General features: G+C 38.5%; 1 protein-coding gene across 1 annotated transcript in view; it reads left to right on the top strand.

The window, feature by feature from the left end:
• Fbxl7 (F-box and leucine rich repeat protein 7) overlaps positions 1-23,933 on the top strand; it is a 379,344-nt gene that overhangs the window by 87,590 nt on the left and 267,821 nt on the right. Inside the window, exon 2 of the mRNA XM_020155615.2 lies at positions 17,114-17,203. Within this exon, the coding sequence (XP_020011204.1) occupies positions 17,114-17,203 (90 nt within the window). The remainder of the gene's footprint in view (positions 1-17,113; positions 17,204-23,933) is intronic.

Genomic DNA, 23,933 nt, shown 5'->3' with positions numbered 1-23,933 from the left:
CTTTCCAGTTATATCATTTGTATTCTTCTTTGGTTATTTGCCTATAATACCTGTCCTTTCCTCACTTATATTTTAGACTTGGTGTTTCTTTTTTTAAATTGAGTTCCATAAGTTCTTTAGATAATAAAGACATTTGTCCCCTCTTTTTCCCTAATTGGATATTTGACCTCAGTTATATTTGTTGCTATTTTTAAAATTCATATAGAAGTTGAAAATTTTTAATATAGTTGATTCTTTAGTTTTATTTGAACTTTTTTGCATGAGTTTTCTGTCAATTAAGACTTCTGCTTCCCATCACTATGGAAGTTCCTCAAAGATTAAAGATAGAACTATCATGTTACCTTGCTAGAATATCCTGGAAATATGTCTGAAGGAACATAAATCAGCATACAACAGAGACACCTGCACATGCATGTTTATAGCAGCACTATTCACAATAGCCAAACTACAGAATCAGCCTAGGAGTCCATCAACTGATGGATGGGTATAGACAATGGACCATATATACACAATGGAGAATTATTCAGCCATAAAGAAGAATATAGTTATGTTGTTTGCAAGAAAACAGATGGAACTGGAAATTATCATGTCAAGTGAAATAAGCCAGATTCACAAAGACAGATATTGAATGTTCTCTCTTATATGTGATATTTAGACCTAAAAGAAAAAAAAATGACACAAGTATAAAATGGGGGAAGGTTTGAGGGCGAGCCAGAGAGAGAGATGAAAGGAGATGGTGAAGAGGGACTGAATATGATGGAAGTACTTGAATATATGTATGAAAATAGAAAATAAAACCCATTAAAATTGTCCATAAAAAGGAGTAGAGGGAGAAGAAAGAGTAATGGGTGTGAGTTTGATGAAACTACATTATACACATTTATGTAAACATCAAAATGAAACCCCTTTCTGCAATTAATTACACTAAAAAGAAACCTTCTGACTTCTAGATAGCTGCTAAAATTTTATGTCTGTTTTCTTTTAGGTTTATGGATTATGGCATTTAAGCTTTATTTTTGAATAAAGAATATTTTTTTCTAGATAACTGACTTCCAGTGCCATTTAAATTCTTCTCTTTTTCTCTGATTTGTAGTGTTTTTACCTTAACCATTTATGGATGGATTCTCTGGGTCTGTCAAATCTTCACCATCCATATTTCCATCCTCTCTATATCACACTGACTTAAGTGTTCAACATTCAGACTTTTTGTAAATTATATTGTCTGTCTCATTTATCTATATTAATTTTATTTTTCTGTTTGAAAATATTTTTGTATTTTAAAATTAACCTAGCTTTGTAATTTGGGTGAATTAAAATTAGTGAGATTTTTGTTCCTGTGACAAATACCTGAGAAAAAAGAGTTTAAAGGAGAGAAGATTTCTTTTGGTTCACAGTTTCACACATTTCAGTCCATGATCAGCTAGATCCATTGTTTTGGCCTGAGGTAAGGGAGAGCATCATGGCAGCAGGAGTGTGTGGCAGAGGCTGTTCACCTCATGGAAGCCAGGAAGCCAAGGAAGTGAGAGAAAGGGGCATGGGATGTGATAACTCTTTCCTCTAATTAGGCCCCACAACCCACTTTCACCACCTCCCAATAATGTCATCATAGTATAAATCCATCAAGGGATAGATCCATTGGTTAGGTGAGAGTCCCCAGAATCCAATCACATCTCAAAAACCCATCAGCTGGCAACCTAGCCTCCAATTCCTCTTGCTAATGTGGACAGAGATTGTTTACCTAATCACTACTAGTTGATTCAAGAAGTGTTTATGTGCCTGTAAGCACCTTATACTGTGGTTGACTGTAATCTAGACAGACGGAATCCTTCTCTGAGGATGATCTGCGTTAGGTCCCGGTAGAGGGCAGAGACTGTTTACCACACACAGTGTCTTACTTAGGTCATAGCATAGACTTAATGCTTAAACCAAAACTCCATAAGAAACTATTCGGGAATTTTAAACTATTACGTGAACTGATCTGATGATGTGTGTATCCAGGTTGTGACACTTTGAAAAGGTGGTGAAGAAGGGTGTGATATTGTGACATTTGTATTTGGTTGTTGTCCAGTTTCCTAACATATATCTCCTAAAACCCTGGAATCTTCGTAGCCATGAGAGTGTCTTTTGTGTGGTAATTAGATGACTGGTGGTTGGCTGTTTCTGGACAGCTGTTGAGTGGAGCCTGGTTGCCTGGGGAACCAGCAAGGGATTAAAGAATTAGAACTTTCAGTCCTTTCACATCTCACTCCGAAACTTCAGAGAGAGTAGAGGGGCTGAAGGTTGAGTTGCCCACCAATGGCCAAGGATCAAGTAAATCTTATCTGTCTAATGAAGTATCCATAAAATCCCAAAAGGTGGCTCCACACCCTTTCCTAAAAAGCCTTGCCCAATGCATCGCTTCATCTGTATCCTTTTATATCCTTCATAATAAACAAGTACACATAAGTAAATGTTTCCTTGAGTTCTATGAGTCATCCTAGCAAGTTAATCAAACCCAAGGAGGGGACTACAGGAACCCTGGTTTGAAGCCAATTGGTCAGAAGTATGAGTGGCTTGAACTTAGTCCTCAGCCTGTGGGAAGTGATACTTTTTGAACAGAATTGTGACACCCAACTGGTAAGTCTGCTGCAGAATTGCTTACTTGCTTGCTTTCTGTTTGGTGGGGAGAAACCTTTTTGTATCCACAGGTTTGTGTTGTATTCAGAGTAGAAAATAGGAAAGACACATCAGTGTTTTTTGTTTTTGTTTTCTCCCCCCTCTATCTCTCATGTCAGAAGGGGTGAGAAGAGCATGAGGGAAAATAGGCAAAAATATCTGATTCTATCTCATATTTATAAAAGCTAAGTAAGATTGTTCTGCCTATCCCAAATCATATATTTGAAAACATCTCTCTAGACAGTATCACACTGAGAAAAAGTACCCTCTCAAATGCCTGAAAGTCTTACTTTTTATTTTAATGAGTTAAAGACCTATCAATTATATTCTAATGCAGTCTTTATGAACATACTCATAACAAATATATTCTAGAATGTCTACCGAGTTCTACAACATATATTCGTTAAATGTAGCTCACTTACTTACTAGGATGAGGACAGTACGTTTTACAAGAAGGTGAAGGGAGGACTAGAGTTAGAGAAAGACTTTAACTTGCAGATTGCAAGCTTCAGTTCCTGGTTCAGTTTCTTGTTCACCCTTTAGGCTAGATTGGAAAGTAGTCCAAATGTTCCCGACACCTTTATGGATGAAGTGATGCCTTGGTGCTGGAAGAGTGTGTGAAAAGAATTCTAGGGAATTTTATGATTGTTAACCAAGAATCAGTACACCAGAGAAAAGAAACAACAGCTGTCCCTGGAGTATTAGATCTTTTCTGCCCAAAAGGCAAAACTATTATATTTTCAAAAGAGAGAAGAGATTAGCTCCTAATTGCTATATTCAAGAACTATTCCAGTTTCAAACAAGATTTATTTTGCTTAATGTATCTCCTTTTATAGTATCCAGACATTTCTCTTCACTGGCCTCTGCAAATCTTAACTTAGGTTATGACCACAATTTATATCATAAAAGGGCTCTACATGCAAAATTTAGGGAGAGTGATTTTTTTTTTATGCAGAAAGCTTTGAAAAATACAACATAGATTATAGGTGGAGGCTGAATTAAAGTTTTTATAAGAAGAAAGACCTACCAAGTCATCTGTTCATTGCCCAGAGCAAATTAAACTGTTTTTCAGTGCCTGGAAGCCTTATCAGATTTCTCATGTGGCTAAGTGTACTGCTTTTTGTTTTTACTTGGCTGTGCTTATTTAAAACATTACAATTCATCACCATTACAATTATTACTTTATACTTATTCAGCCTTTCATAAAGTTAGTCACTAAAGTTAAAAAGTTCTTTCACATGGAAAGGTATATTTTACCATTTGGATGAAAGGATTTTTTTTGTCTTAAATTCAATCGTATAATTGCTGCATTTCCAATATTCACCACCAGGTGCAGCAGACATAGTCTTTTTGTTCTCATTGGTGCACATGACTGAGAAGTCCAGTAGTAGGTAGGTGTCAGGGCTGATTTGAACTGGTAACATCTCAGTGATATTCTTACTTGGTTTCTTTTTGTCTGTCCATTTTGCTACGGTATCTTCATTGCAAATTGGGCTTAGTCCCTTTTCTGTTGCTGTAAGAGTACTATAGACAGAAAAGTTTGTTTAGCTCACAGTTCTGGAGTTGGGACATTCAAGTTCCTTGCCTTGTTTGTGTGCTAAAGGGCAAGTGGCCATGTGCAGAAGGAAAACAGGAGGGACAGGCTAGCTGTGACACAACCACTCTTGTGATAACTAACCCAGTGCTGTGAAATGAAATTGATCCCTTTACGTGGTCTCTGCCCTGTGATATGATATGATGTGTGTGCGTGTAGAAAGAGAGACAGAGAATGAGAGAGAGAGGAGAGAGAAAATATCTCTTCCCTACTAGTGAATGTCTTTGGCCTTTCAACTGAACCTCATTTTATGCCCAGGCAGTGGCTGTATTGATGGGTTTATGAGAGGCAGGGCTCCCTGATGAAGCTGGAAGTGAGATCAATATCAGACAGCAATGAAATAATCTAGTTATGTCTTGTTGTAGAAGTATAGAGCTGAGAGGAATCTGGAAGTGGTCTCCACCAGTTTCACCTTGCCATCAGAGCTGCAGGATGGATGTTGAGAAGCGCTGACCCCCACTGGCCAGGGGAAGCATGAACCTGGGCTAGGATTCCAGTGTGTCTCCATTTCAGTGCTGGCTTAGCTGCATTTGTTCCCTGACTCCTGACTCTTTTTGTGGTAGCAACACTTGTCTGTTATTATCCTCTTTACTGAGTCTTTTTAAAATTTTCTTACCAAGAATTTTCACAATCGATTTTTGCCTCTGGGGTAGGAGACATAATGAGATCCTAAAACTGTTTTGTACGGGATAAGATTAAGGTCTTAAATACGTAGCTGTTTTTCCTTTTCACTGTTGACTGGATTATGGCTATGCTGAAAGAGGAAAGTAAAGAGTATCAAAGCTTTTAAAGAACTTATTATTCAGAATTTTTACTGATGTAGATTGATCATTGGTGATCATTAAAGTAAAATGCATGTGAAAATGCTTTGCATAAAATCCTGGTATCCGTGAGGGGTAGTAAGATGCAATTGTCTGTAACTATCTGACTTTAGCTTGGGACTGAGCCACAGAAATCCACAAACTCAGGGAAACATGGTCCATCCCTTCACTAAGCTTGCTGATGAAAAGTGATGGTGGTTTTCTCTACTCATTCTGTACCCTCGAAACCCTGAAGGAAAAATCTTCGCAGCCAGGATGAGTCGTGGAATTGAGTCTGTCATGGGATATTGAATGAATGTATGTGTTAATCAGAAGAGGCTGTTGATGCTGGGATGGCTTCATGGGTGCTTCCTGATCATGCTGAAACAGCATTGAGCTTCAGGAAGAATATAGCTCTTTCCAAGAGACAGTCTTCTCATGATCTATGGGCCATAGTAGCCTTTTGGAACTTTTGAGTGGGGATTAATTGCTGGTGCAGATTGTAGTGATGCTATTAGCATACGAATGACTTTTGAGTGACTTACATTATCATGGTCAATATTGTGTTCATGCATGTACTCTTCAGCCTGTCCATGGTTCTGATCCTCTCATTACTCTGTTCAGAACCCCAGCTGTGAAGCACCATCTGTCAGCAGCAGTAGCAGTAGCAGCAGCAGCAGCAGCAGCATCTGTCTTTGTGTCAGCTGGCATCTGTGTTAACTCTTGTAGAACTGCCTGAAGGCAGTAGGTGGGTGCTTGGCTCAGGGGAGTAGAGTCTGTCTTGGAGCAGTGAGTGAAATATTGCCTGTCCTTTTCAACATGAAACCATCCATGCTGGTGTGCTAAGTGCCTCCTTTTTCCTAAGATGGGAGACTCTTTTAGAGTCTTGCATTCCATGATGTATTAAAACTTACTTGTTAATCTTGCTTTTCCACCTATACAAGAGACTTGTAGTGGGATTTTTCTGCTTTCTGTTTAATTCTGCAGAAAATAATGTTAGAGTACCTACTGGCTTGAACTGCACTCTCTCTCTCTCTCTTACCCAACTCGTGGCCTTCCTGGAATATCTGAATATGACCTTATTTGGAAACAGAGTTGTTGCAGATGTAGTTAGTTAAGATGAGTGCATACCGAGTAGGGTGGCCCCTAATCCAACACAAGTGATATCCTTATAAGAAGACACACAGAGGCCCACAGAGGGAAGACAGCTACACGATGACTGAGGCAGAGGTCAGAATTACGCTGCCTGCCTCAGGCCAAGGAACACTGAGCATTGCTGGCAACCACCAGAAGCTGGGAGAGAGGCATCGAGGAGATCCCTCTGAGTTCTTGGAAAGAGTGTTGTCCTGTCAACATCTTGCTTTCAGACTTGTAGTTTTCATAACTGAGGTAATAAATATTTGTTATTTTAAACCATCTGGCCCTAGGAAACTAATGCATAGTATAGTACACTGTGTCACCACTGGGAATCTGTACATGTTCTGTTTTTTTTTTTTGCATGCTCTGGATATGGCCATTGTGTAGACTCTCTTTTGGGGGAAGTAGATTTGAATTGTTCCTGTAGAGAGGGATAGTATTTCTTAATAAACATTATGGGACCACTGGGCTGTTCCACTGGGCATGTATTTCCAGTTTACTCCTGTAATCAGTCATTTACTGTTATTTCAATGCATTGAATGAATATGTACTAAGCATCCATAATGTACCAAGTACAGTATGTCTTTTGGGGAGATAGCAATGAGTGAAGCAGATATAGAGCCTTCCATTGGAGTTGATAATCAAGTGGAGAAGACAGATATGCTTGCTTTCAGTCAACATAACATTTTTATCATTATTTAAAAAAAACCCATCACAGTAAATAGCAATGAAATTTTGTGAACCAAACAGTATTTGAACACTGACCTATTTGACCTTGGACAAGTTGTATCTTTGAGCCTCATATGCCTCCCTACCCTTCAAGAAAGGGGAATAATATTTTTTAAAAAAAGAGAAAAAGTATTTGAGAATATCACTTAATGATCTTAATTAGAAATTTGAACATACTGTTTAATTTTATATATGTGTCTATGGTTTATCCCCCCAATCTAATACAGATTGTGTCTTGATTTTCTTGCGCTAATCATAATCCTTTGCGTACAATATACTTAGCATGTACTTGTTGGATTAAGTTGACGAATAATATTATTAGGGAGGGTGATTAATAGCTACCATTTATTATACGAATAAGCAATTTACTTCTTCACCTCATTTTTCTTATTAGATTTCTATTGGGTTGTATTTCTAATGGGCTAATAGTAAAGACTATAAACCCATTTTACAGATGAAGAAACTTGAGGTATAAGGAAAGTAAGGACTATCCCCAAGATCAACCAGCTAGTTACTAGCAAAGCCACGATTCTGGCTCAAGCCATCCCACTCCAGCCCCACACCCTCCAGGGTGGCACACTTTGCATTTAGCAGATTTGGACATCCTCTAACCTTCTGTGGATTTAAGAGGGTTTTTTGGAAGTCATGTTCTTTTCTTCTTTTTCTTACTAAAATTTGCAGCCTCTAGGACTAATACAGAAAAGATTTGCTTTGAGTATTTTGTGTAAGTAAACTTTCCTTCTCCATTAAGGAAAAGAGGTTTATGATAGGATAAGAACACTTGCTGATCAACCGAAGTGATTTCTATTAAATTATTACTCTGTGGACCTTTTAGCTTCTATGCTAATATGACTTAAATGATTAGATCTCTCTCCTTAGGTTGTATGTTTAAACTAAGGCTCAATATTTCATGTAACAATTGAGGTTGTATGGATTTGAAATGGGACAGCAAATCCTGTGCTGTCACTTGAGGTTTTAGATCCACAGTAAAGGTGGTGGGTCCCCATTTGGGGACAAAGACAGGGGAAGTCCCCAGGTGTCCCATGGCTGTTCAGCTCCAGTTTTTGGTGTGAGCTTTGTAGCAGGTGTGTGTTTGGATCTCAGTGCTGCACACCAGTTTGTGACAGCTGCTTGTGGGGTGGTTTGGATGAATAGTGACCAGCAGCATGGTCATACAGCCCTGCCCACAGGTAGCACAATACACCATGGAATCATTACCTTACATTCCATTTCCCAAAATGCCCAGCTCTCTGTCTACCTGTGGGCTGCAGCAGGGTTTTAAATAGCCTCTAGCAGTTGCTGCCTCAGAAGTGGGACTGTCTGTTGCATTTCTCTCCCAGATGAACTCTGCGTCCTTTGCTCATCTGCTTCAGTGATTGTGCTCAGGATCTAAATTCAGTTTGAAACAACAAGCACTAGGAATTCAAGAGTTAAAAAACATGAATGGTCAAAAGCCATCACACTTTCATGGCAGTATTCTTCATAATAGTCCAAAGATGGAGACACTTCGAGTGTCCATCAACAGTCAAAGGGATAAACAAAATGTGGCATCTGCACAAAATGGAGCATTATTCAGCTACAAAAATGAATGTATTATTGATATATAAAACAACATGGATGAAAACAAGCCTATACCAAGGACACACGCCCTGCAATTCCAGTTGTAGAAATATCTAGACTAGATAATTCATAGATACTGTTAATAGGGATGGGGAAAGGTGGAATGAGGAATTACTGCTTCATGGTTCTGGAGACTTCCTATTTGGGTGATGAAAAGATTTTAGAAATAGATACTGAAGGAGATTGCATACATTATGGATTCCTCTGAATGGCACACTTAAAATAGCTGCAATAACACATTTAATATATATGTTACCACAAGTTTTAGAAATTGAAAATGCCAGCGCCCTAACGAAAGTCTTGCCTTCAAATGGTGACTTCAATTTTGTCACCTGTTAAGGGGGCAATGGCTGAAGCATGTACTGGCCTTCTCTCAATCTGAACAGAAAACCCATTAGAAAGCAACGTCTTGGGAGATGGGACCCAGGACCAGCACTGTGCCTTGGTGTGAAGTTGTTGCTCAGTTAATACCTCTTGTTTGCTGGCTGGTTATGCACTGGGTTGCTGCAGTTGTGGATGTGAGGATCCTGCTCAGTGACCCTAAGCCACTTGTTAGGTGACTTGGGAAATTGGAGTACAGAAAACCAACCAGGTTATCAAGTAGCTTGAAAGATTAAAAAAAAAAAGGTATGATTTGAACAGTTCCCCTCCTTCAATTCTTTTCATCCCCTCTTCTTTCTCAGCCTTTGCTTACAATTTTTGTAGCACAGAACAAAGAAACAAAGAATAGAAGCAAAAAAAGAAAGAAGAAAGTGATGCTATCCAATGTTTACAGTAAGGTGAAGCAGAGCGTTTCAGACTCTATTTCTCTTCATTTCACTGTATTTCAATGCCTCCGATCCTGGAGAATCCATCTATTAAATTGTTTCCCTTTTTTTTTTTTTTTTTCATTTTTCTTTTATTATTCATATGTGCATACAAGGCTTGGTTTATTTCTCCCCCCTGCCCCCACCCCCTCCCTTACCACCCACTCCACCCCCTCCCGCTCCCCCCCTCAATACCCAGCAGAAACTATTTTGCCCTTATCTCTAATTTTGTTGTAGAGAGAGTATAAGCAATAATAGGAAGGAACAAGGGGTTTTGCTGGTTGAGATAAGGATAGCTATACAGGGCATTGACTCACATTGATTTCCTGTGCATGGGTGTTACCTTCTAGGTTAATTCTTTTTAATCTAACCTTTTCTCTAGTTCCTGGTCCCCTTTTCCTATTGGCCTCAGTTGCTTTAAGGTATCTGCTTTAGTTTCTCTGCATTAAGGGCAACAAATGCTAGCTAGTTTTTTAGGTGTCTTACCTATCCTCACCCCTCCCTTGTGTGCTCTCGCTTTTATCATGTGCTCATAGTCCAATCCCCTTGTTGTGTTTGCCCTTGATCTAATGTCCACATATGAGGGAGAACATAGGATTTTTGGTCTTTTGAGCCAGGCTAACCTCACTCAGAATGATGTTCTCCAATTCCATCCATTTAAATTGTTTCCCTTTGGCCCAAAAGAACTAATACAATTTTACAATAGGTATTCCGTTTCTTTCCAAAAATTAATATGCACCTGGCCCAGGGATTAAGCCAAAGAATCCTTCAAGATAGCTAATATTATTCTGGTTGTACAGACATTTAATCCATGGATCAAAGGAGATAAGAAGTGCTCTCAAGATAACCGTGAGGAAAATGACTGTGAATTCAATTTACAAATATGACCCAATGCTCCTTTATCTAATTCAGAGATACTGAAAAATATTTCTTTCTTCTGGTATATATATTTAAGATGGACCTTTAATATTAAGTCAGGCTCTCATGGCCTACCAGCAGCAACTTGAAAACAACGTAGTGGAGAGAGCAGGAAATATGGGGCCAAGGTCACCACATGGTTCCACATACTTGCTTGCAGATTTTGTCTTAGAAGTCTGCTGCTCTAATCCATGTGACAAATGCAAGGCCTACAATCTGGAATTCATATAGTGAATCAATTTTCGAGACATTTCTTGGACTCTTAAGAATGTTAGAAATCAGCAGATCCCATTGATTCATTTTGGTCAGGTATTGATTTTTCTTTTCTATACTTTGCTTGTGTTATTACGAATCACAGTGAAACTCCTGATTGACTTGTTTGAAGCAGCTCCTCTTGCAAAATCATCTTGGGCACTAGGAATGAGAAAACTATGGGGGCTTAGTTTTTCATTTTATAGTTATTTAAGTTTCTTTTAAAGTCAAAAGAAACTTAAAATCCTCTCTAGTAAGGTTCTCATTTAAAGAACATTCTCTTTATTTTCAAACATTGGGAAACCTGACACACAGCCCAAAGGGATATTTGATTAGAATAAAAGACCAGCACATTCTTTTACCAACATTCCTGGGTTAACTGTGTGTCCCTAGTGACCAAAATCATTGACCTACCAACTGATTTCTCTAGCAGGAATTGGAATTTTATCCATATATTAACCTATTTCCAGATAACATTCACCAGTTTCAATGAATTTAGATTTCCCTTGCTTTGATGTTTATTTGTATTTGATTCCTAATGTTTGCTCCATTGTCCTTATTTGGGTCTTTAGCTCCAGGAAATTAAATCAAGAATAAACTTCTTTTCCAAATCCAACAGGCACAGTTCTGATGTGCTAATATCCCCTAGTGGGAGTTTTAGTCACTGGTCAAATAAATAACTTTAATGTAGGTAAATCCATTAAAGAATAGAATTGTCAACCTTGTTCATATTTTAAAGGATTTTTGCTGGATCTGTAAGGTAGGTATAATTTAATTTATGTGTATGTATAATACTTATTTGCTCTTAAATGTAGAGCAAATTATCTTAAAATTCATTTCTTGTTCATTGAGAGCAATTGAACTTTGACAAATGGGTTAATGTTAATAACTCCTGGGGAGGATGGTGTCTGGTAGGCCCTGGGTGTGACTGAATGGTTTACATGTCATACCTCATTTTTCTTCACAGTAAACGCCCCTAAACCCTGAAGTGGGCACAAGTTTCCCCATTTTTTTTTTTTTACAAAGGAAAATAGGTAGTTGCTTTTTGTTTGTGTTTGTCCCTGTTTTAAGGATTAAAAACACTGAGGTTGAGTGTTTGAGAGTTGTTCTCCTGGGCACATTGCTTGGTGGTGATAAAAATGGTGTTTAAACTCATGTGGATCTGTTAACTCTGATGAATTGTTTCATGTTCCACTTGGCCAGGCTATAGTACCCAATTAGGTAGTCAACACTAATCTAGTGTATTTGTGAAGATGTGAAGATATTTAGTAGATGTGATTAACATCTACAGTCAGTGACTTCAAGTAAGAGAGATTCCTTTCAATAATAATAATCTGAGCAGCCTCCTTCCATTACTGATAGCCTTAAAAACAGAAAGTAAAGTTTATCAGGAAAAAAATTCTGCCCACGGCTGCATTATCAGCTCCTGCCTGAATTTGCAGCTTGCTGGCCTATCTTACAAATTTCAAATTTGCCTACCCCAATTATTATGTAAGCCAATTCCTTTGAATAAATGATAAATTTGATAAATATATGTTTAAGATATGACATTAAAACACAGGCATTGTGATACCCATTTACAGAAGATGAAAGAGGTTTTCATCCCCATGGTACAGATGACAAAATAAAAATAAGATTGTCTTCTGTCTTCTTCATGGATTCATATGTGGTTTGGAAATGTTGAAAGTGGAAATTAAATTTAGCACTGACTCCAGAGATAGTGCCATTAAACGCTCTAATCCATAGATGCCCCATCACTCCAAGGACATGAGAAACGGGTAGCCATAGGGGATTATATAGCAGACTGCTAACATTTCTTCAACACTCCTTTGTGTGCCAGTCAGCAGGCTGAGCTCTTTGCCTACTTCTTACTGTGTTCTCAGCATTGCGTATGTGGAGGCCTAAAGCTTGTGAGGGGGTCAAGGTATTCGCTCCCACATGCTTTTCAAACATGAGGCATTAGCATCACCAGGACAGAAGTTACAGAACACTGCACACAGTTTCACAGGGAAATGAAGATGGATTTTTTGAAGGGAGGTATCAAGGAGTCTATCGATATACTTGATACCACAATATCATTAGTTCTTGTTGGTATTGCATGTCTGTGTGTATCTGTCTGTGCCTCCCATTGGGCTTTTGATTTACAGTGTGCACACTTGCTGTGCCTATAGACACATCTCATTCCACTATGCTGACTCCCTTAAGTAAACTCCCAATAGAATGTCCTTGACTTGGGGTCTTGTCAGTGTCACCAAGGAACCCATTGAGTCCTCGAAGCTGCAGCTGAGACCCTGCCTGAACCCATCTCTGCTGCCAGCAGCCTGATGCGCTGTGTTCTAGTTGGTGTCGAGACAATCCAAGGATGAGTGCTCCCCAGTATCTTAACTACAGGGGCTGAGGGTTACAGAGCCGCTGTCCTTTATTCAGCACACCTTCTCTATTATTCCAGATAGAGGAGAAACCAGGGTATAGTCTGGGTGCTCCTTTCTTGAGCCACTGTTTTCCCTGATCCTTCCGGGATCCCTATTGTATTGGCTTGTTGCACCCTTCCCATACCTCCTCCCTCTTATCTCATATTTTCTTTCATACAGCTCCAAGGTCTAACCTGATATCTGACTCTTGGTTTGATGAAGAAGCTAAGAAATGTAGCCAGCCCCTTTCTAGGAATAGCTTGCCTTGCAAGAACATTTTCTTAATGCAGACTTCTATTTTTGAATATTAGAGACTGAGTATTCCCTAGTTTCCACCCCTTTGAGCTCCTTTTGTAGCATTTCTTCTTGATGCAGCCCCGCCCCCACCATTTGCTTTCTACTTGAACTCACTGGGGGTGATGATTATGCTTTCAGGAACAAGGCAAAAGAAAAGACTTAATAATATCCACTAGTATTAGTAGTATCTATGACTAGGGGTTCATAGAAACCTAGCCCTGCATTTCCTTTCCCAGCAATGATTTGATATTTACTAACTGAGTGTTTGTGGTGACTTATAGAAATACAATTACCTCAAACCATAAGAATCAATCCATCTTTCTGTCACCTTGTTTTCTTTAGTGCATTTATTGCACTAAATGCTCAAGTATTTTTGAACTGTTTTACTTATCCAAGAATATACACTCTCAATGGAGGCAATATTGCTCCCCAGGGGATAAAAATTGGTTCTTAAAGTATGAAAAGTATCTTACCCTTATTATGCAAAAAGCAGAGGTACACACAGAATAAAACATATGTATCATAGCTGTGGGGGAAATTAGGAAAAGGATCCCAAAAGATTCAGAGGCACTGCTGTAGGGCATCGTACATATTTGCTGAGATGAAGCTTCTGAAATATTAACATGCACCCAATGTTAGTTGCATAAATAACTTAAACAATGTTTCCTCAACTTTATTTCATCTCTTCTTCAACCAGCATTCCTTACAATAGAGTTTGTGGCCTACTGAGGGTTTGCACACATGTTCTCAGATGTTTCTGAGAATTTTCTCAGCAATTTATTATCTTATTTTGTGCTTTCCATTTGATAATTAGAATAAATGTTCTCAATACAAAAATGTGTAAGGGGATGGCTATACCAGTGATCCTGATACAATCATCATATATTGCAGACGTACACAAACTTCAAACTTACCTACAAATATGTACAACTATTCTGTGTCAGTTAAAGCTTACAAAAAGCAGTAATTGCCTGTAGGTTTCACTTTATAACAGAGTCCTGCTACAAGATTTCAATATACAAGTTTCCTGTCTTATATGGAAGGAAGTCTACTTTATTGGTTCTGCACTGATAGGGAAGAAGAAAAGAGCAAACTTAAAAATGTGACTGAAGCAATCAGACCAAGTGAAGCTCAGTTAATATGTCAGCTTATTGTAGGAAATGGGTGGGCAAGTTAAATTTTCACATGCCAAAACCAAGAGAACATTTGCTTTAGCAGGCAGTATTATATTTAAATTTTGAAAAGAAGTTAATCTCAGCAAAATAACGTCATCCAGTTGAGTGATGCTGTTAATTTGAATGTTATGGGTTTTATTGTTTTGTGCTTAGTTTGTTATTTTGTTTTGATTTTGTTCTTGAATCAGGGATATAGCATGTGGAATTTATTTCTAGTTTTCCATTTGTGCATCACTAAGCAATAATATATTTAAAATAATTTAAGTCTACATATTGGTAGTGCAGGATAATGGATTTTTTTGTCCTATTAAAGAGAGTGTTTTCATTACCCAGCATTGAAGAGTAATGTAATACACTCAATAGAATCATAGAATATTTGACCCATTTGGAAGCATTTAGTTTAATCACCTCCACAACCAAACATGGATATTGACTCTCTAGGCTCAAGGTGAAAAAGCAAGGGAGAGGTGGACTGAGACCAAAGCCCAGGTTGACATACTTCTAACAAGGTACCCAGCCCACTATGTCAATCCACAATGGGAGATAAATGGTGACTGGTGCAGTCCACAGAGGATAGCTAAACACACAAGAAGAGATAGTTTCTGCCCCTTCTCAGCTAACTCTGAGGGAAAAGTTTGTGAAATTGGCAGAGACAATGTAAATAACAGATTTGTTTCAGAGTCATAAGTCACAGTGAGTTAGGGGAAGTGGAGAGAGGAAACAGCAGCCATTTGTCTTCCCTGCTCAGGTGATATTACCCATGAGCTTGGATTGTTCCATGACTTTTGACACAAGCAAACAAAACCCTGAAACACTAAGACAAAGCTTTTACACTTTTCTATTTTTTACGAATTTAAACTATAAACTCACTAAACCTAACTGGGCTCAAGCACTGTCTTAGCCAGCTGTAATAAAATTCTATAAACTGAGTGGCTTATAAAGAGCAGAAACTTATTCCTCACAGTTCTGGAGGCTGAGAAGTCAAAGATAAAGGTACCAGCACAGTTGGTATTAGCTGAAGACCTGCTTCCTGGTTCATATACAGCTGTCTTCTTCTTGTATCTTCTCATGGTAAAAGAGGCCAGGGAGCTCTTGTATAAAGGCACTAGTCCCATTGCTGACGGCTCCACTCTCATGACCTCATCATCTCCAAAAGGCCCCATCTGCTAAAACTATCTCCTTGGGGGTCTAGGATTTCAACTTTCAAATTTTGAGGAATGTAAACCCTCAATCTATTGTATATACCACTGGTCAGGGAAAACTACTTGAAAACAGTATTTCTCAGTTGAATGTGAGAGCTTTGATCCAAACTTGTGGAGTCAAAAAATTCATTTGTGATATAAGATGGTCATGGGATTAGTTTTCTATTGCTGCATAAAAATTGCCACAGCTTAGCAGTAGGATATGTGGTACATTTAATATCTCACAGTTTCCTTGGGTCAGAATTCTGGGCTAGGTCCTTTATGCAGGGTGTCACAAAGCTTCAGTCAAAGCATTGGTCAGTGCTGTGCTCTCTTCTGACCCTTAGGATCTCCTTCCCAGCTTCCATGGTTATTGGCAGACTTCTTTTGCTTGCAGTAGTACAACTCTTGGTGCTTTGAGTTTCAAGGGTCTTTTCCCTCTTAGAACCTCTCAAAGCACTCGCTAAATAGGCCAGACCAAGTCAGAAAAAAAAATCTTTTAATTAATTGCATCAACTTCTTAGGAACTTTAATCACACCTGCAAAATCTTCTCACCTGTGCCATATTGTATGGTAAGAAGCAAGTTGTAAGCTCTGCCCACATAAAGGGGAGGAGATGATACAGGTTATAGGCAGTATGGGTATGTCTTTGAATTCTGCCTACCACAGCCGTTACGCACATCCCTCACTGACCAGTGATGTGTGGCTCCTATCTATTGACTTTCAGGTGTTTATTAACATTAATGTATGTAAGTATGTTAAAGGGCAGAGGTGTCAAAAGTTAGCCCTGAGCTTAACTAAGATCATTTTTGACCAGGACTTCTCAACCTCAGCCCTATTGTCTTTTAGGATGGGTCTTTCCTTTTTGTGGAGGACTGTGATGTGCATTCTAAGATGTTTAACAGCATCTTTCCCCACTACCAGATGCAAATAACCCCAGTTGTGACATCCAGAAATGATACCAGCCATTGCTAAGGGTCCCCTTGGGTGGAATAATCATCTCCAGTTGAGAACCATTGTATTAGGAAAATGAAGTGTTTTTGTTGTTGTTGTTGTTGTTTTGTTTTTAAAGGAGGCCCTATTAAAACATAGAATTTGTGTTTAAGGTGATATAGCTGTGTGGATCCAGAAGGCTTTTTCTCTGTTGATAACACCTCATTCTTAGATTTGACTATTTTCTTTACTGAGAAATATATAGTTCATAGTTAGAAATAAAAATTAATGCAGAAGGTGTGTTCCTCACATGTATTTTCTTATTCACAGGTATGTAAAAGTGAAATTACAGTATCATATTTGACCATGTTTTATACTCTTGTCTGCGTTTATAAATGAGAGCTTTAGTTTGGCTGTAACATGGGTAAGATATTTCTCAAAAGATATTTAATATGCAAAGCAAAAGCCTTTTATAAACTTCATTCTTGGTATTCTAACTCCTTTCTTGGAAACAAGTGATGTGGCTTGGTGTCAGACCATGTAGAAGGCATGGTCCAGTTCTAAAATTACAAAACCCAAAAGATTCTTATTCCTATTTTCTCTAGGCAAAGGCAGCTCAAGCATCTCATCCGACGTGAGTTCAAGTACAGATCACACGCCAACCAAAGCCCAGAAGAATGTGGCTACCAGTGAAGGTAGGCATCTGGTCTTCATTATTTTCTGTCTTCCTTTCACAAGGCTATTTTTGGAAGACAAAGAAAATGTGGGAGTTTTAGTTTTGTTCTACTGAGTGGGAGCATGTGGAATTGTTAAACAAGAGAAGGCAAAGATCTTCCACATTTCTTTTTAGTTGTGCTGTTGTTACTGTGCATTAAAGTTGATTTGATGGGATTTAAGTGTCTCAGTTTTAAGGCAAATGCTGTTATTTTGTGAAAATTCGATAGGCTGACTTAAGGGAAGGCTTTATGATAATTGCGTACCTGTTTTCCAGTATGACAAAGAATATGGTTGTAAAATCTTGTGCTATAGCTGCAAGTTGCTGCAAGAACTTGCCACATGGTTGCACCTGGAATTCTGAATGATGCTAATGGGAAGGCTGCAGTCAAGCAATTTGTAGAACCTGAATTATCCGCCAATAATGGAAAATAGTAAAGGAGGTTTGTTTGATTATTTAAAGAATAAATGAAAAGACATCCCTGTCAGGACAAAGATTGGTGTCCTTGGTGTTTTTGATGAAGAATTTGACTTCTATTTTTGTAGAAATAAGTTAGTTGAGAAGCCTTGAGTTATTACTTTATTGAGTGAGGAATTGCTTCTGTGGGAGTTATTTAATGGAAAGGTGACCCAATTATTTTAAATGCAATGAAAGGACTTCTTTTCAAAAGAAGAGTTCTTTCTAAACTAATTATGTGGTGAAGGTCCAGCATAAATGTCTTTTTGAAGTGTCAGCTGGTATTCATGATATTGTATAAAATTCCTTTCCAAATGTGCACAGGGTGCTGTGGAAGCACATTTCCAGCCTTTGTTTCTGAGGCCTAAATTCTGCAGCTCATAGCATTGGGAAGATGCTCACAGGTTGAGGTTGGCCTTTGGCCTTCTCTTTATCAGACTTACAATCCATGTATTAAGGATGACAGTTTATGTCTGCAGGAGTAACTTGTCTTTGAATATTTTTGATGTGTTTCAGGTAGCACAGATGTCCCTTCTCTGTGTTAATTGTCCTCAATCCAGTGAATAAATAGCTTCTACAACTGGATTGTATTCTTTTGTGTTTAAAATCTTAACATCGTCTCATGTATATCATCCACATCAAGAGACAGATTGGTGTGTTCTCATTGTACCAAAGCACAGGGTAGTAATGCAATTTAAATTTTCTGCCTGCAAATTCAGTTAACATAATGTGCAGATCTGGTTAATTGATTCTAGACATTTGCTTTTGAGGGCTCCATTCTTAAGAGCTAAACTGGAAACCGCTTCAGTTCAATTTAGTGTGACCTTCTGTACTTAGTAATCTGTTTTGGAAGATTATCATGTCTTTCTGTCATTATTTTGCAGTTACTCTTGTCACAGTAAAAAAAATTGTCTAATTTGAGTGCTTTTGAAAACAAAAAGTTGAAAATTTAAATAATCTCTGTGTTTCTTTGTATTTAAGTTTCCTTATTACCTTTTTCTTTTTCAAATGTAGAACTGTATCTTGTGAGCATTGGGGAAAGGAACTGTGGGAATTTATGAATTTAAAAATACTGCTGTTTGGCTGGGCACAGTGGCTTAAACCTGTAGACCTATCTACTCGAGAGGCAGAGACTGGGAAGTTCATAGTTTGAGGTCAGTCCTGGCAACTAGTCTGTGAGACCCCATCTCAACAAATGGGTCTGAGGGATTCACCTGTTCACCTAGCAATGTGAGGAAGCACAAATAGAAGGATTGTGGTCCAGCCTGGCCCAGGTATGAAGGGAGACCCTATCTCAAAAATTAACACACATAAAAAAGCCTGGTGGAGTGTCTCAAATGGCAGTGCAGCTTCATAGCAAGTACAAGGCCTGAGTCCAACCTCCGGTACCTAGGTACCTATTGCTTTTTTTGCCGCCACAAAAAAACTGCATAGGGACTTAAACTTTTTATCTTCTTTTGCCTTTCTCTTAGAAGGTGTAAGCCCAGTCAACGTTTTACACATTTTGTCACAATGTATTTTCTGACATCTTGACAGTAGTAGTAGGGGAGAAAAGTAGGAAAATGTGATGTTCATATGAAACAGAATTTTTACCAAATGGGCTAAATCAGTAGGGGACTTCTTTCCAGATCTTTCTTAAGAGGAAGAACCTCATCCCTGTGAAATACGCTGTCCATTTCTTTGCATAACTGAAAAATTACAAAAGACAGTGTTAACTTTTGCTATTTGTACATATGAATTCAGTTTCCTATAGGTTTCTAATCAATGAAAATTTAAAATACTAAACTTGGTATGGGTATTACTTACACAAAAGTGTATTTTAGGGAAGTTTGCTACAAAGTTGGTCTCATGTTAGTTTGATTTTTAAGATGAAGCAGACATAGGCAGTACTAATTTTCTCCATGCACAGGTGACAGAGCCTCAGTCTCCTCTCAGGATGAGTTATTACATGACACGTTCCAGACTGCCACACGTACAAGAGCTGCTTCCTATTAGAAAACACCTAGGTATTTGGTGGGTGCAATTTAGAGTCACAAAATGAAGATGCATAAAACTTTTGCCTGTGGAACAGAACACTCCTAGTACATTGCAAATGCTATTCTTAGCCAGGCATGGTTGTACACAGCTGTAATTCCAGCACTCGAGAGGCTGAGGCAGGAAGATCATGAGTTCAAGGGCAGCCTGGGTGACATAATGAGACCTTATCTCAAAATGGAAAAAAAAAGTCATTTTCTTATGGCTTAAAACCAAATTTTATCACGGACCCTGATGTTCCTAACCAGCACGTGGTGCCTGCATATAGGTGTCATATTATGGCTTTTCCAGCAAGGTTCTGGCAGTCACAAGAGATTATAGTTTATTAGGTTTTCCAAACATTATTTTGTTTTCTTAGTTTTTCCTGGAAGTCTCAAATATTTGCTCAGATATTAAGTGTTCTAGCACCAAACCTAATAGCAACACTCTGGCAAAGAAACACAAGGCAAACTCAGACTTCTTACCCAGACTATAGGGGAAGGAGCACTGTTAAAAGTGCACCTCTGATTCCCTTTCCTCTGCCTTCAAGACATATGGTTAGCCTTTAATGTTAGGAAAACATTGGCTGAGTGTGTAACTGACTTTCTGGAAACTGCTGGATTAAGGTGATTTTCTTCAGTCTCTTGACCCTCTCCTGGTTTTTCACCTCTGACTTCATCCATGGTACCTTCAAGGAACACAGGCAGGATCCTCCTTGTAACAGTCTGAGTGACGATGTGTTCTAAAATGACATGTATTGTGAAGGACAGCATTGCATTTTCCTGCAGCTTTTGGAAATCACGGTAATACCTGTAGTAACTGGGTTGCAAGCACCTTGCAATGATTGAGCTTTTCCCTGATGGGTTGGATAGGGAAGCTATAACATTATTTTCTGGTTTTTGTTGTTCTTGGTGGTGGTGGTGATGGTGGCATGTGTGTGTGTGTGTGTGTGTGTGCATGTGTGCACATTGGAGTCTGATCTCTATTAGGTAGCTAGTGGTACAGGCAATAGCCCCTACTTGGAAATACATAGATTCTACTTTATTCAACCACTTCTTGTAAATAAATTCAGGACATGGGGTAGAGAACTCACACTCTGGATTTAACCTAGGTTTAACCTAGTCTGGGGATGAGAATACTTCAGAATCAGATGGTGGGGATAGTTGCATGACTGTCAGTTCACTCGAAAAGCATTGAACTAAGCACATGAAGAGGGGTGTGAGGAGCTGCTACTTCTGCATGATCGTCAGACTTATATTTAAATCATCACCGTTACCCTTTGAAAAATGTTACCTCTAAGAAGACTGTTCCTGGCTGAGGTTTGGCCAGTGCTAACTGCAGGGCTGCCAACCCAAAGCTTCTGCTGGGTCACTGTAGCTGAAGTGGCCACTCAGCAGAAGTGGCCAAAGAGTGGCCATGAGGTCCTGCCCTGGTGTTCCCAGACAGTCACTGGTACCTGCTTAGAACATGGTATAACTTCTCCCATGGGATTATAGACTCTTGGGTTTTCCAAACATTGTTTTCTTTTTTAGTCTTTCCTGATGTTTAACCTCAGTTCAGATTTCAAGTGTTCTAGTACCCAAGATAATGATAAGGGCAATGCATTTATTCATTCTAGCAAATCCATTTCTTTGCTAACCACCAATGTTCCCCTGTTTATCCAGTGTTCCACTGTAGGCAGTTCCTTTATGCATGGTGAGCACAGATGGTGATAAAGTTTGGGTTTAATCCATGAAGGAATGGCTTTTTTTTCTTTTGGAGACTGGGTAGTTCAGGCTGCCCTCAAACTCAGGATCCTTCTGTCTTGGCCTCCAGAATGCTGGACTTACAGGCGTGTGCCTCTCCCAGCTAAAAGTGGCATTTGTGACCCACTTAGAGTGTTCTGCTCCAGAGTCCCATGCAAAAGTTTTGCGCATCTTCACTTTGTGATTCAAAATCCACATCCCTTGAGGAACTAAGCATCCAGAAAGGCTTTCTCCCTGATAAGTGGTATCAGCTTTCTTTACAGCCCATTGTACTTCTGTGACAGTTTAAGTTTCTGGTTTCCTGACACCATAGGGGGTTTGGGTTCAAGGGTAGAAAGCTGGAAGTTTTCCATTTTTCCTAGCATAATCTGCATTCCAACATTGTAAAACAGCTTAATTCTTTCCAGTTGTGTTGCTATTCTTTCTCTTCAGTCTTTTTTCAGTCTTTCTCATCCATGGGGTGTTCTTTGCAGCAAAGAATAGCCTTTGACCTTCAGCACTGAAGGCTCATCTAATGCATGGTTGGAGCAGAGCACACAACAGGCAACCTTGGACAGAATCATTTGGATTGGGTTAGATTATGAAGTTTCCTAGAAGTAGCAAGCTGAGCTTTGGCTTCTCCCATAGAAGAAGTGGCTTTAAGGATGACATCTTAACATGGCAGCATTATCTGCAGCTGGGGGAAAGTGAAGCAGTTAGTTCAAAGGTCAAATTTAATTGGCCGGTGAAGCATTAGCTTCATCCAGCTGCTGTTTAAACACACCCAAGTTCAGATGCTGGACCCACTGAGAGCACAAGTTAGGGATGTGATGGCTGCTTTGTAAACACTGGTGATGAAAACAGACAGCTATATAGTCATAGGATTTCAGAGCTAAGAATGGCCTTGCTAATTTTCTGATCTAATGCATTCACTTTACAAAGAAAAGCTCTGGGCACAGAAAAATGAAGAGATTTGCTCAAGATTAAACACCTAATAAATTGTCAAGCAGGAGTTTGATGCCATATTATTTCAGTGAGAGTTGATCAGATTAGAAAAAAAATCTTTTAAAAAGCTTTTGTTTTCTGTACATGAAGGTATTTAATTCTCTTTTGTCCACTTCTAGCTATGTATTTTGAGCTAGCTGTGGAACTGATACAGGCAGGGTGGAAGAGTTTCGGGAAGGTTGCTGAACTCAAATCAAGCATTACTTGTTGAAGAGGAAAGAATATGGGCCAAAGGTAAAAGGGTCTTAACCTGCTGGCTAACTTGTTACATGGATATGGACGCACTACTTTGTACATCAGCTTGTGATTTTGCAATAGTCTTTCAGTAGATTTTTTTCAATAGACTTGCTTAGTATTGCTTTGTGAAAGTGCCTGTTTATTCCTTGAAAGAAAGTCATTTAAAAATTTCTCACTGGAGGCATGTAAAATAAGTTAATTTATAAAGAACTTGTAGTGATGTTCTTTCCATGGAACCTCTAAATTCACTGGTTCATTTATACATGGGTTCTCATGATTTCAACATACAAATTAGGCCAATGCTGAATTGAGTTATTTTGAAAATGTTCAGGCACATAGCCTTATTTTTATTCACTTTGTCTTCCTTATATTGTCTTCTTTCTATTTCTTTGTAAGTGTTCTTTTCAGACAAAATTCACATACATCACCTTGGAAGGAATAAATGACGATTTTAATTCCCAAAATGTCTTCTTTTATCATCTAGCAAATTTCATAAATTCGCTTGGGACATATATTTCAGGCTTTCACTAGTGCTTTCATGAACATGAATGAGTTTAACTTTGTTTTATTGTCATACATCTCTTGAGAAATAGGCATAGATGTTTCCATTGGAAAGATGACAGCAGGAGAACCCAGAAAGAATCAATGTGATCCTAAGTACTAGATTAATCAGTGACAAAGATGGGTTATGAGTCCTGATTTCTAAGAGTTATTCTTAATGCGAGTTTTATATTTGCCATGCAAAACTACTGAGAATTTCTTTTTTAATTATAATTGTTAACATGTATTTATTGTACATACAAATTGGTTCACTGTGATATTTCCATATGTGCATATATCATGCTTTGATTGTATCTGCCCTCCATACCACTCCTTCTTTTTCCCTCTGACTCTGTTACCCTTTTCTAATAGTCCCTGAGAATTTCATGCTAATTACTTTAAATAAGTATATTTTGAAGTATATCAAAGTATATTTTGAAGGTTGTAGGAAGTATCTTGGCCAGTGCCAAGTCCTAATTGTGTTTTCATTTCCAGTATTAAATATGGAAACACTTTCATGATCCACATATCACCTTCAGATTGGCTTTAAATCAGTTATAGAAGACAGAAGTCTTCTGTATTCCAAGATGCTTTTATACTAACTGTCAAAGGGTTAATTCAAGGGTCAATGTTACTATGCCCTTAACAGATCACATCAGTCAGTGTTTGAAGTTGACATTGAAATTATTCACGACACTAAATTAAATGTAATATAGTAATATTAAACAGTGGAAG

Source organism: Castor canadensis, chromosome 6 (assembly GCF_047511655.1).
Source record: "Castor canadensis chromosome 6, mCasCan1.hap1v2, whole genome shotgun sequence".
Lineage (NCBI taxonomy): Eukaryota > Metazoa > Chordata > Mammalia > Rodentia > Castoridae > Castor > Castor canadensis.
This window is presented reverse-complemented; position numbering and strand designations above follow the sequence as displayed.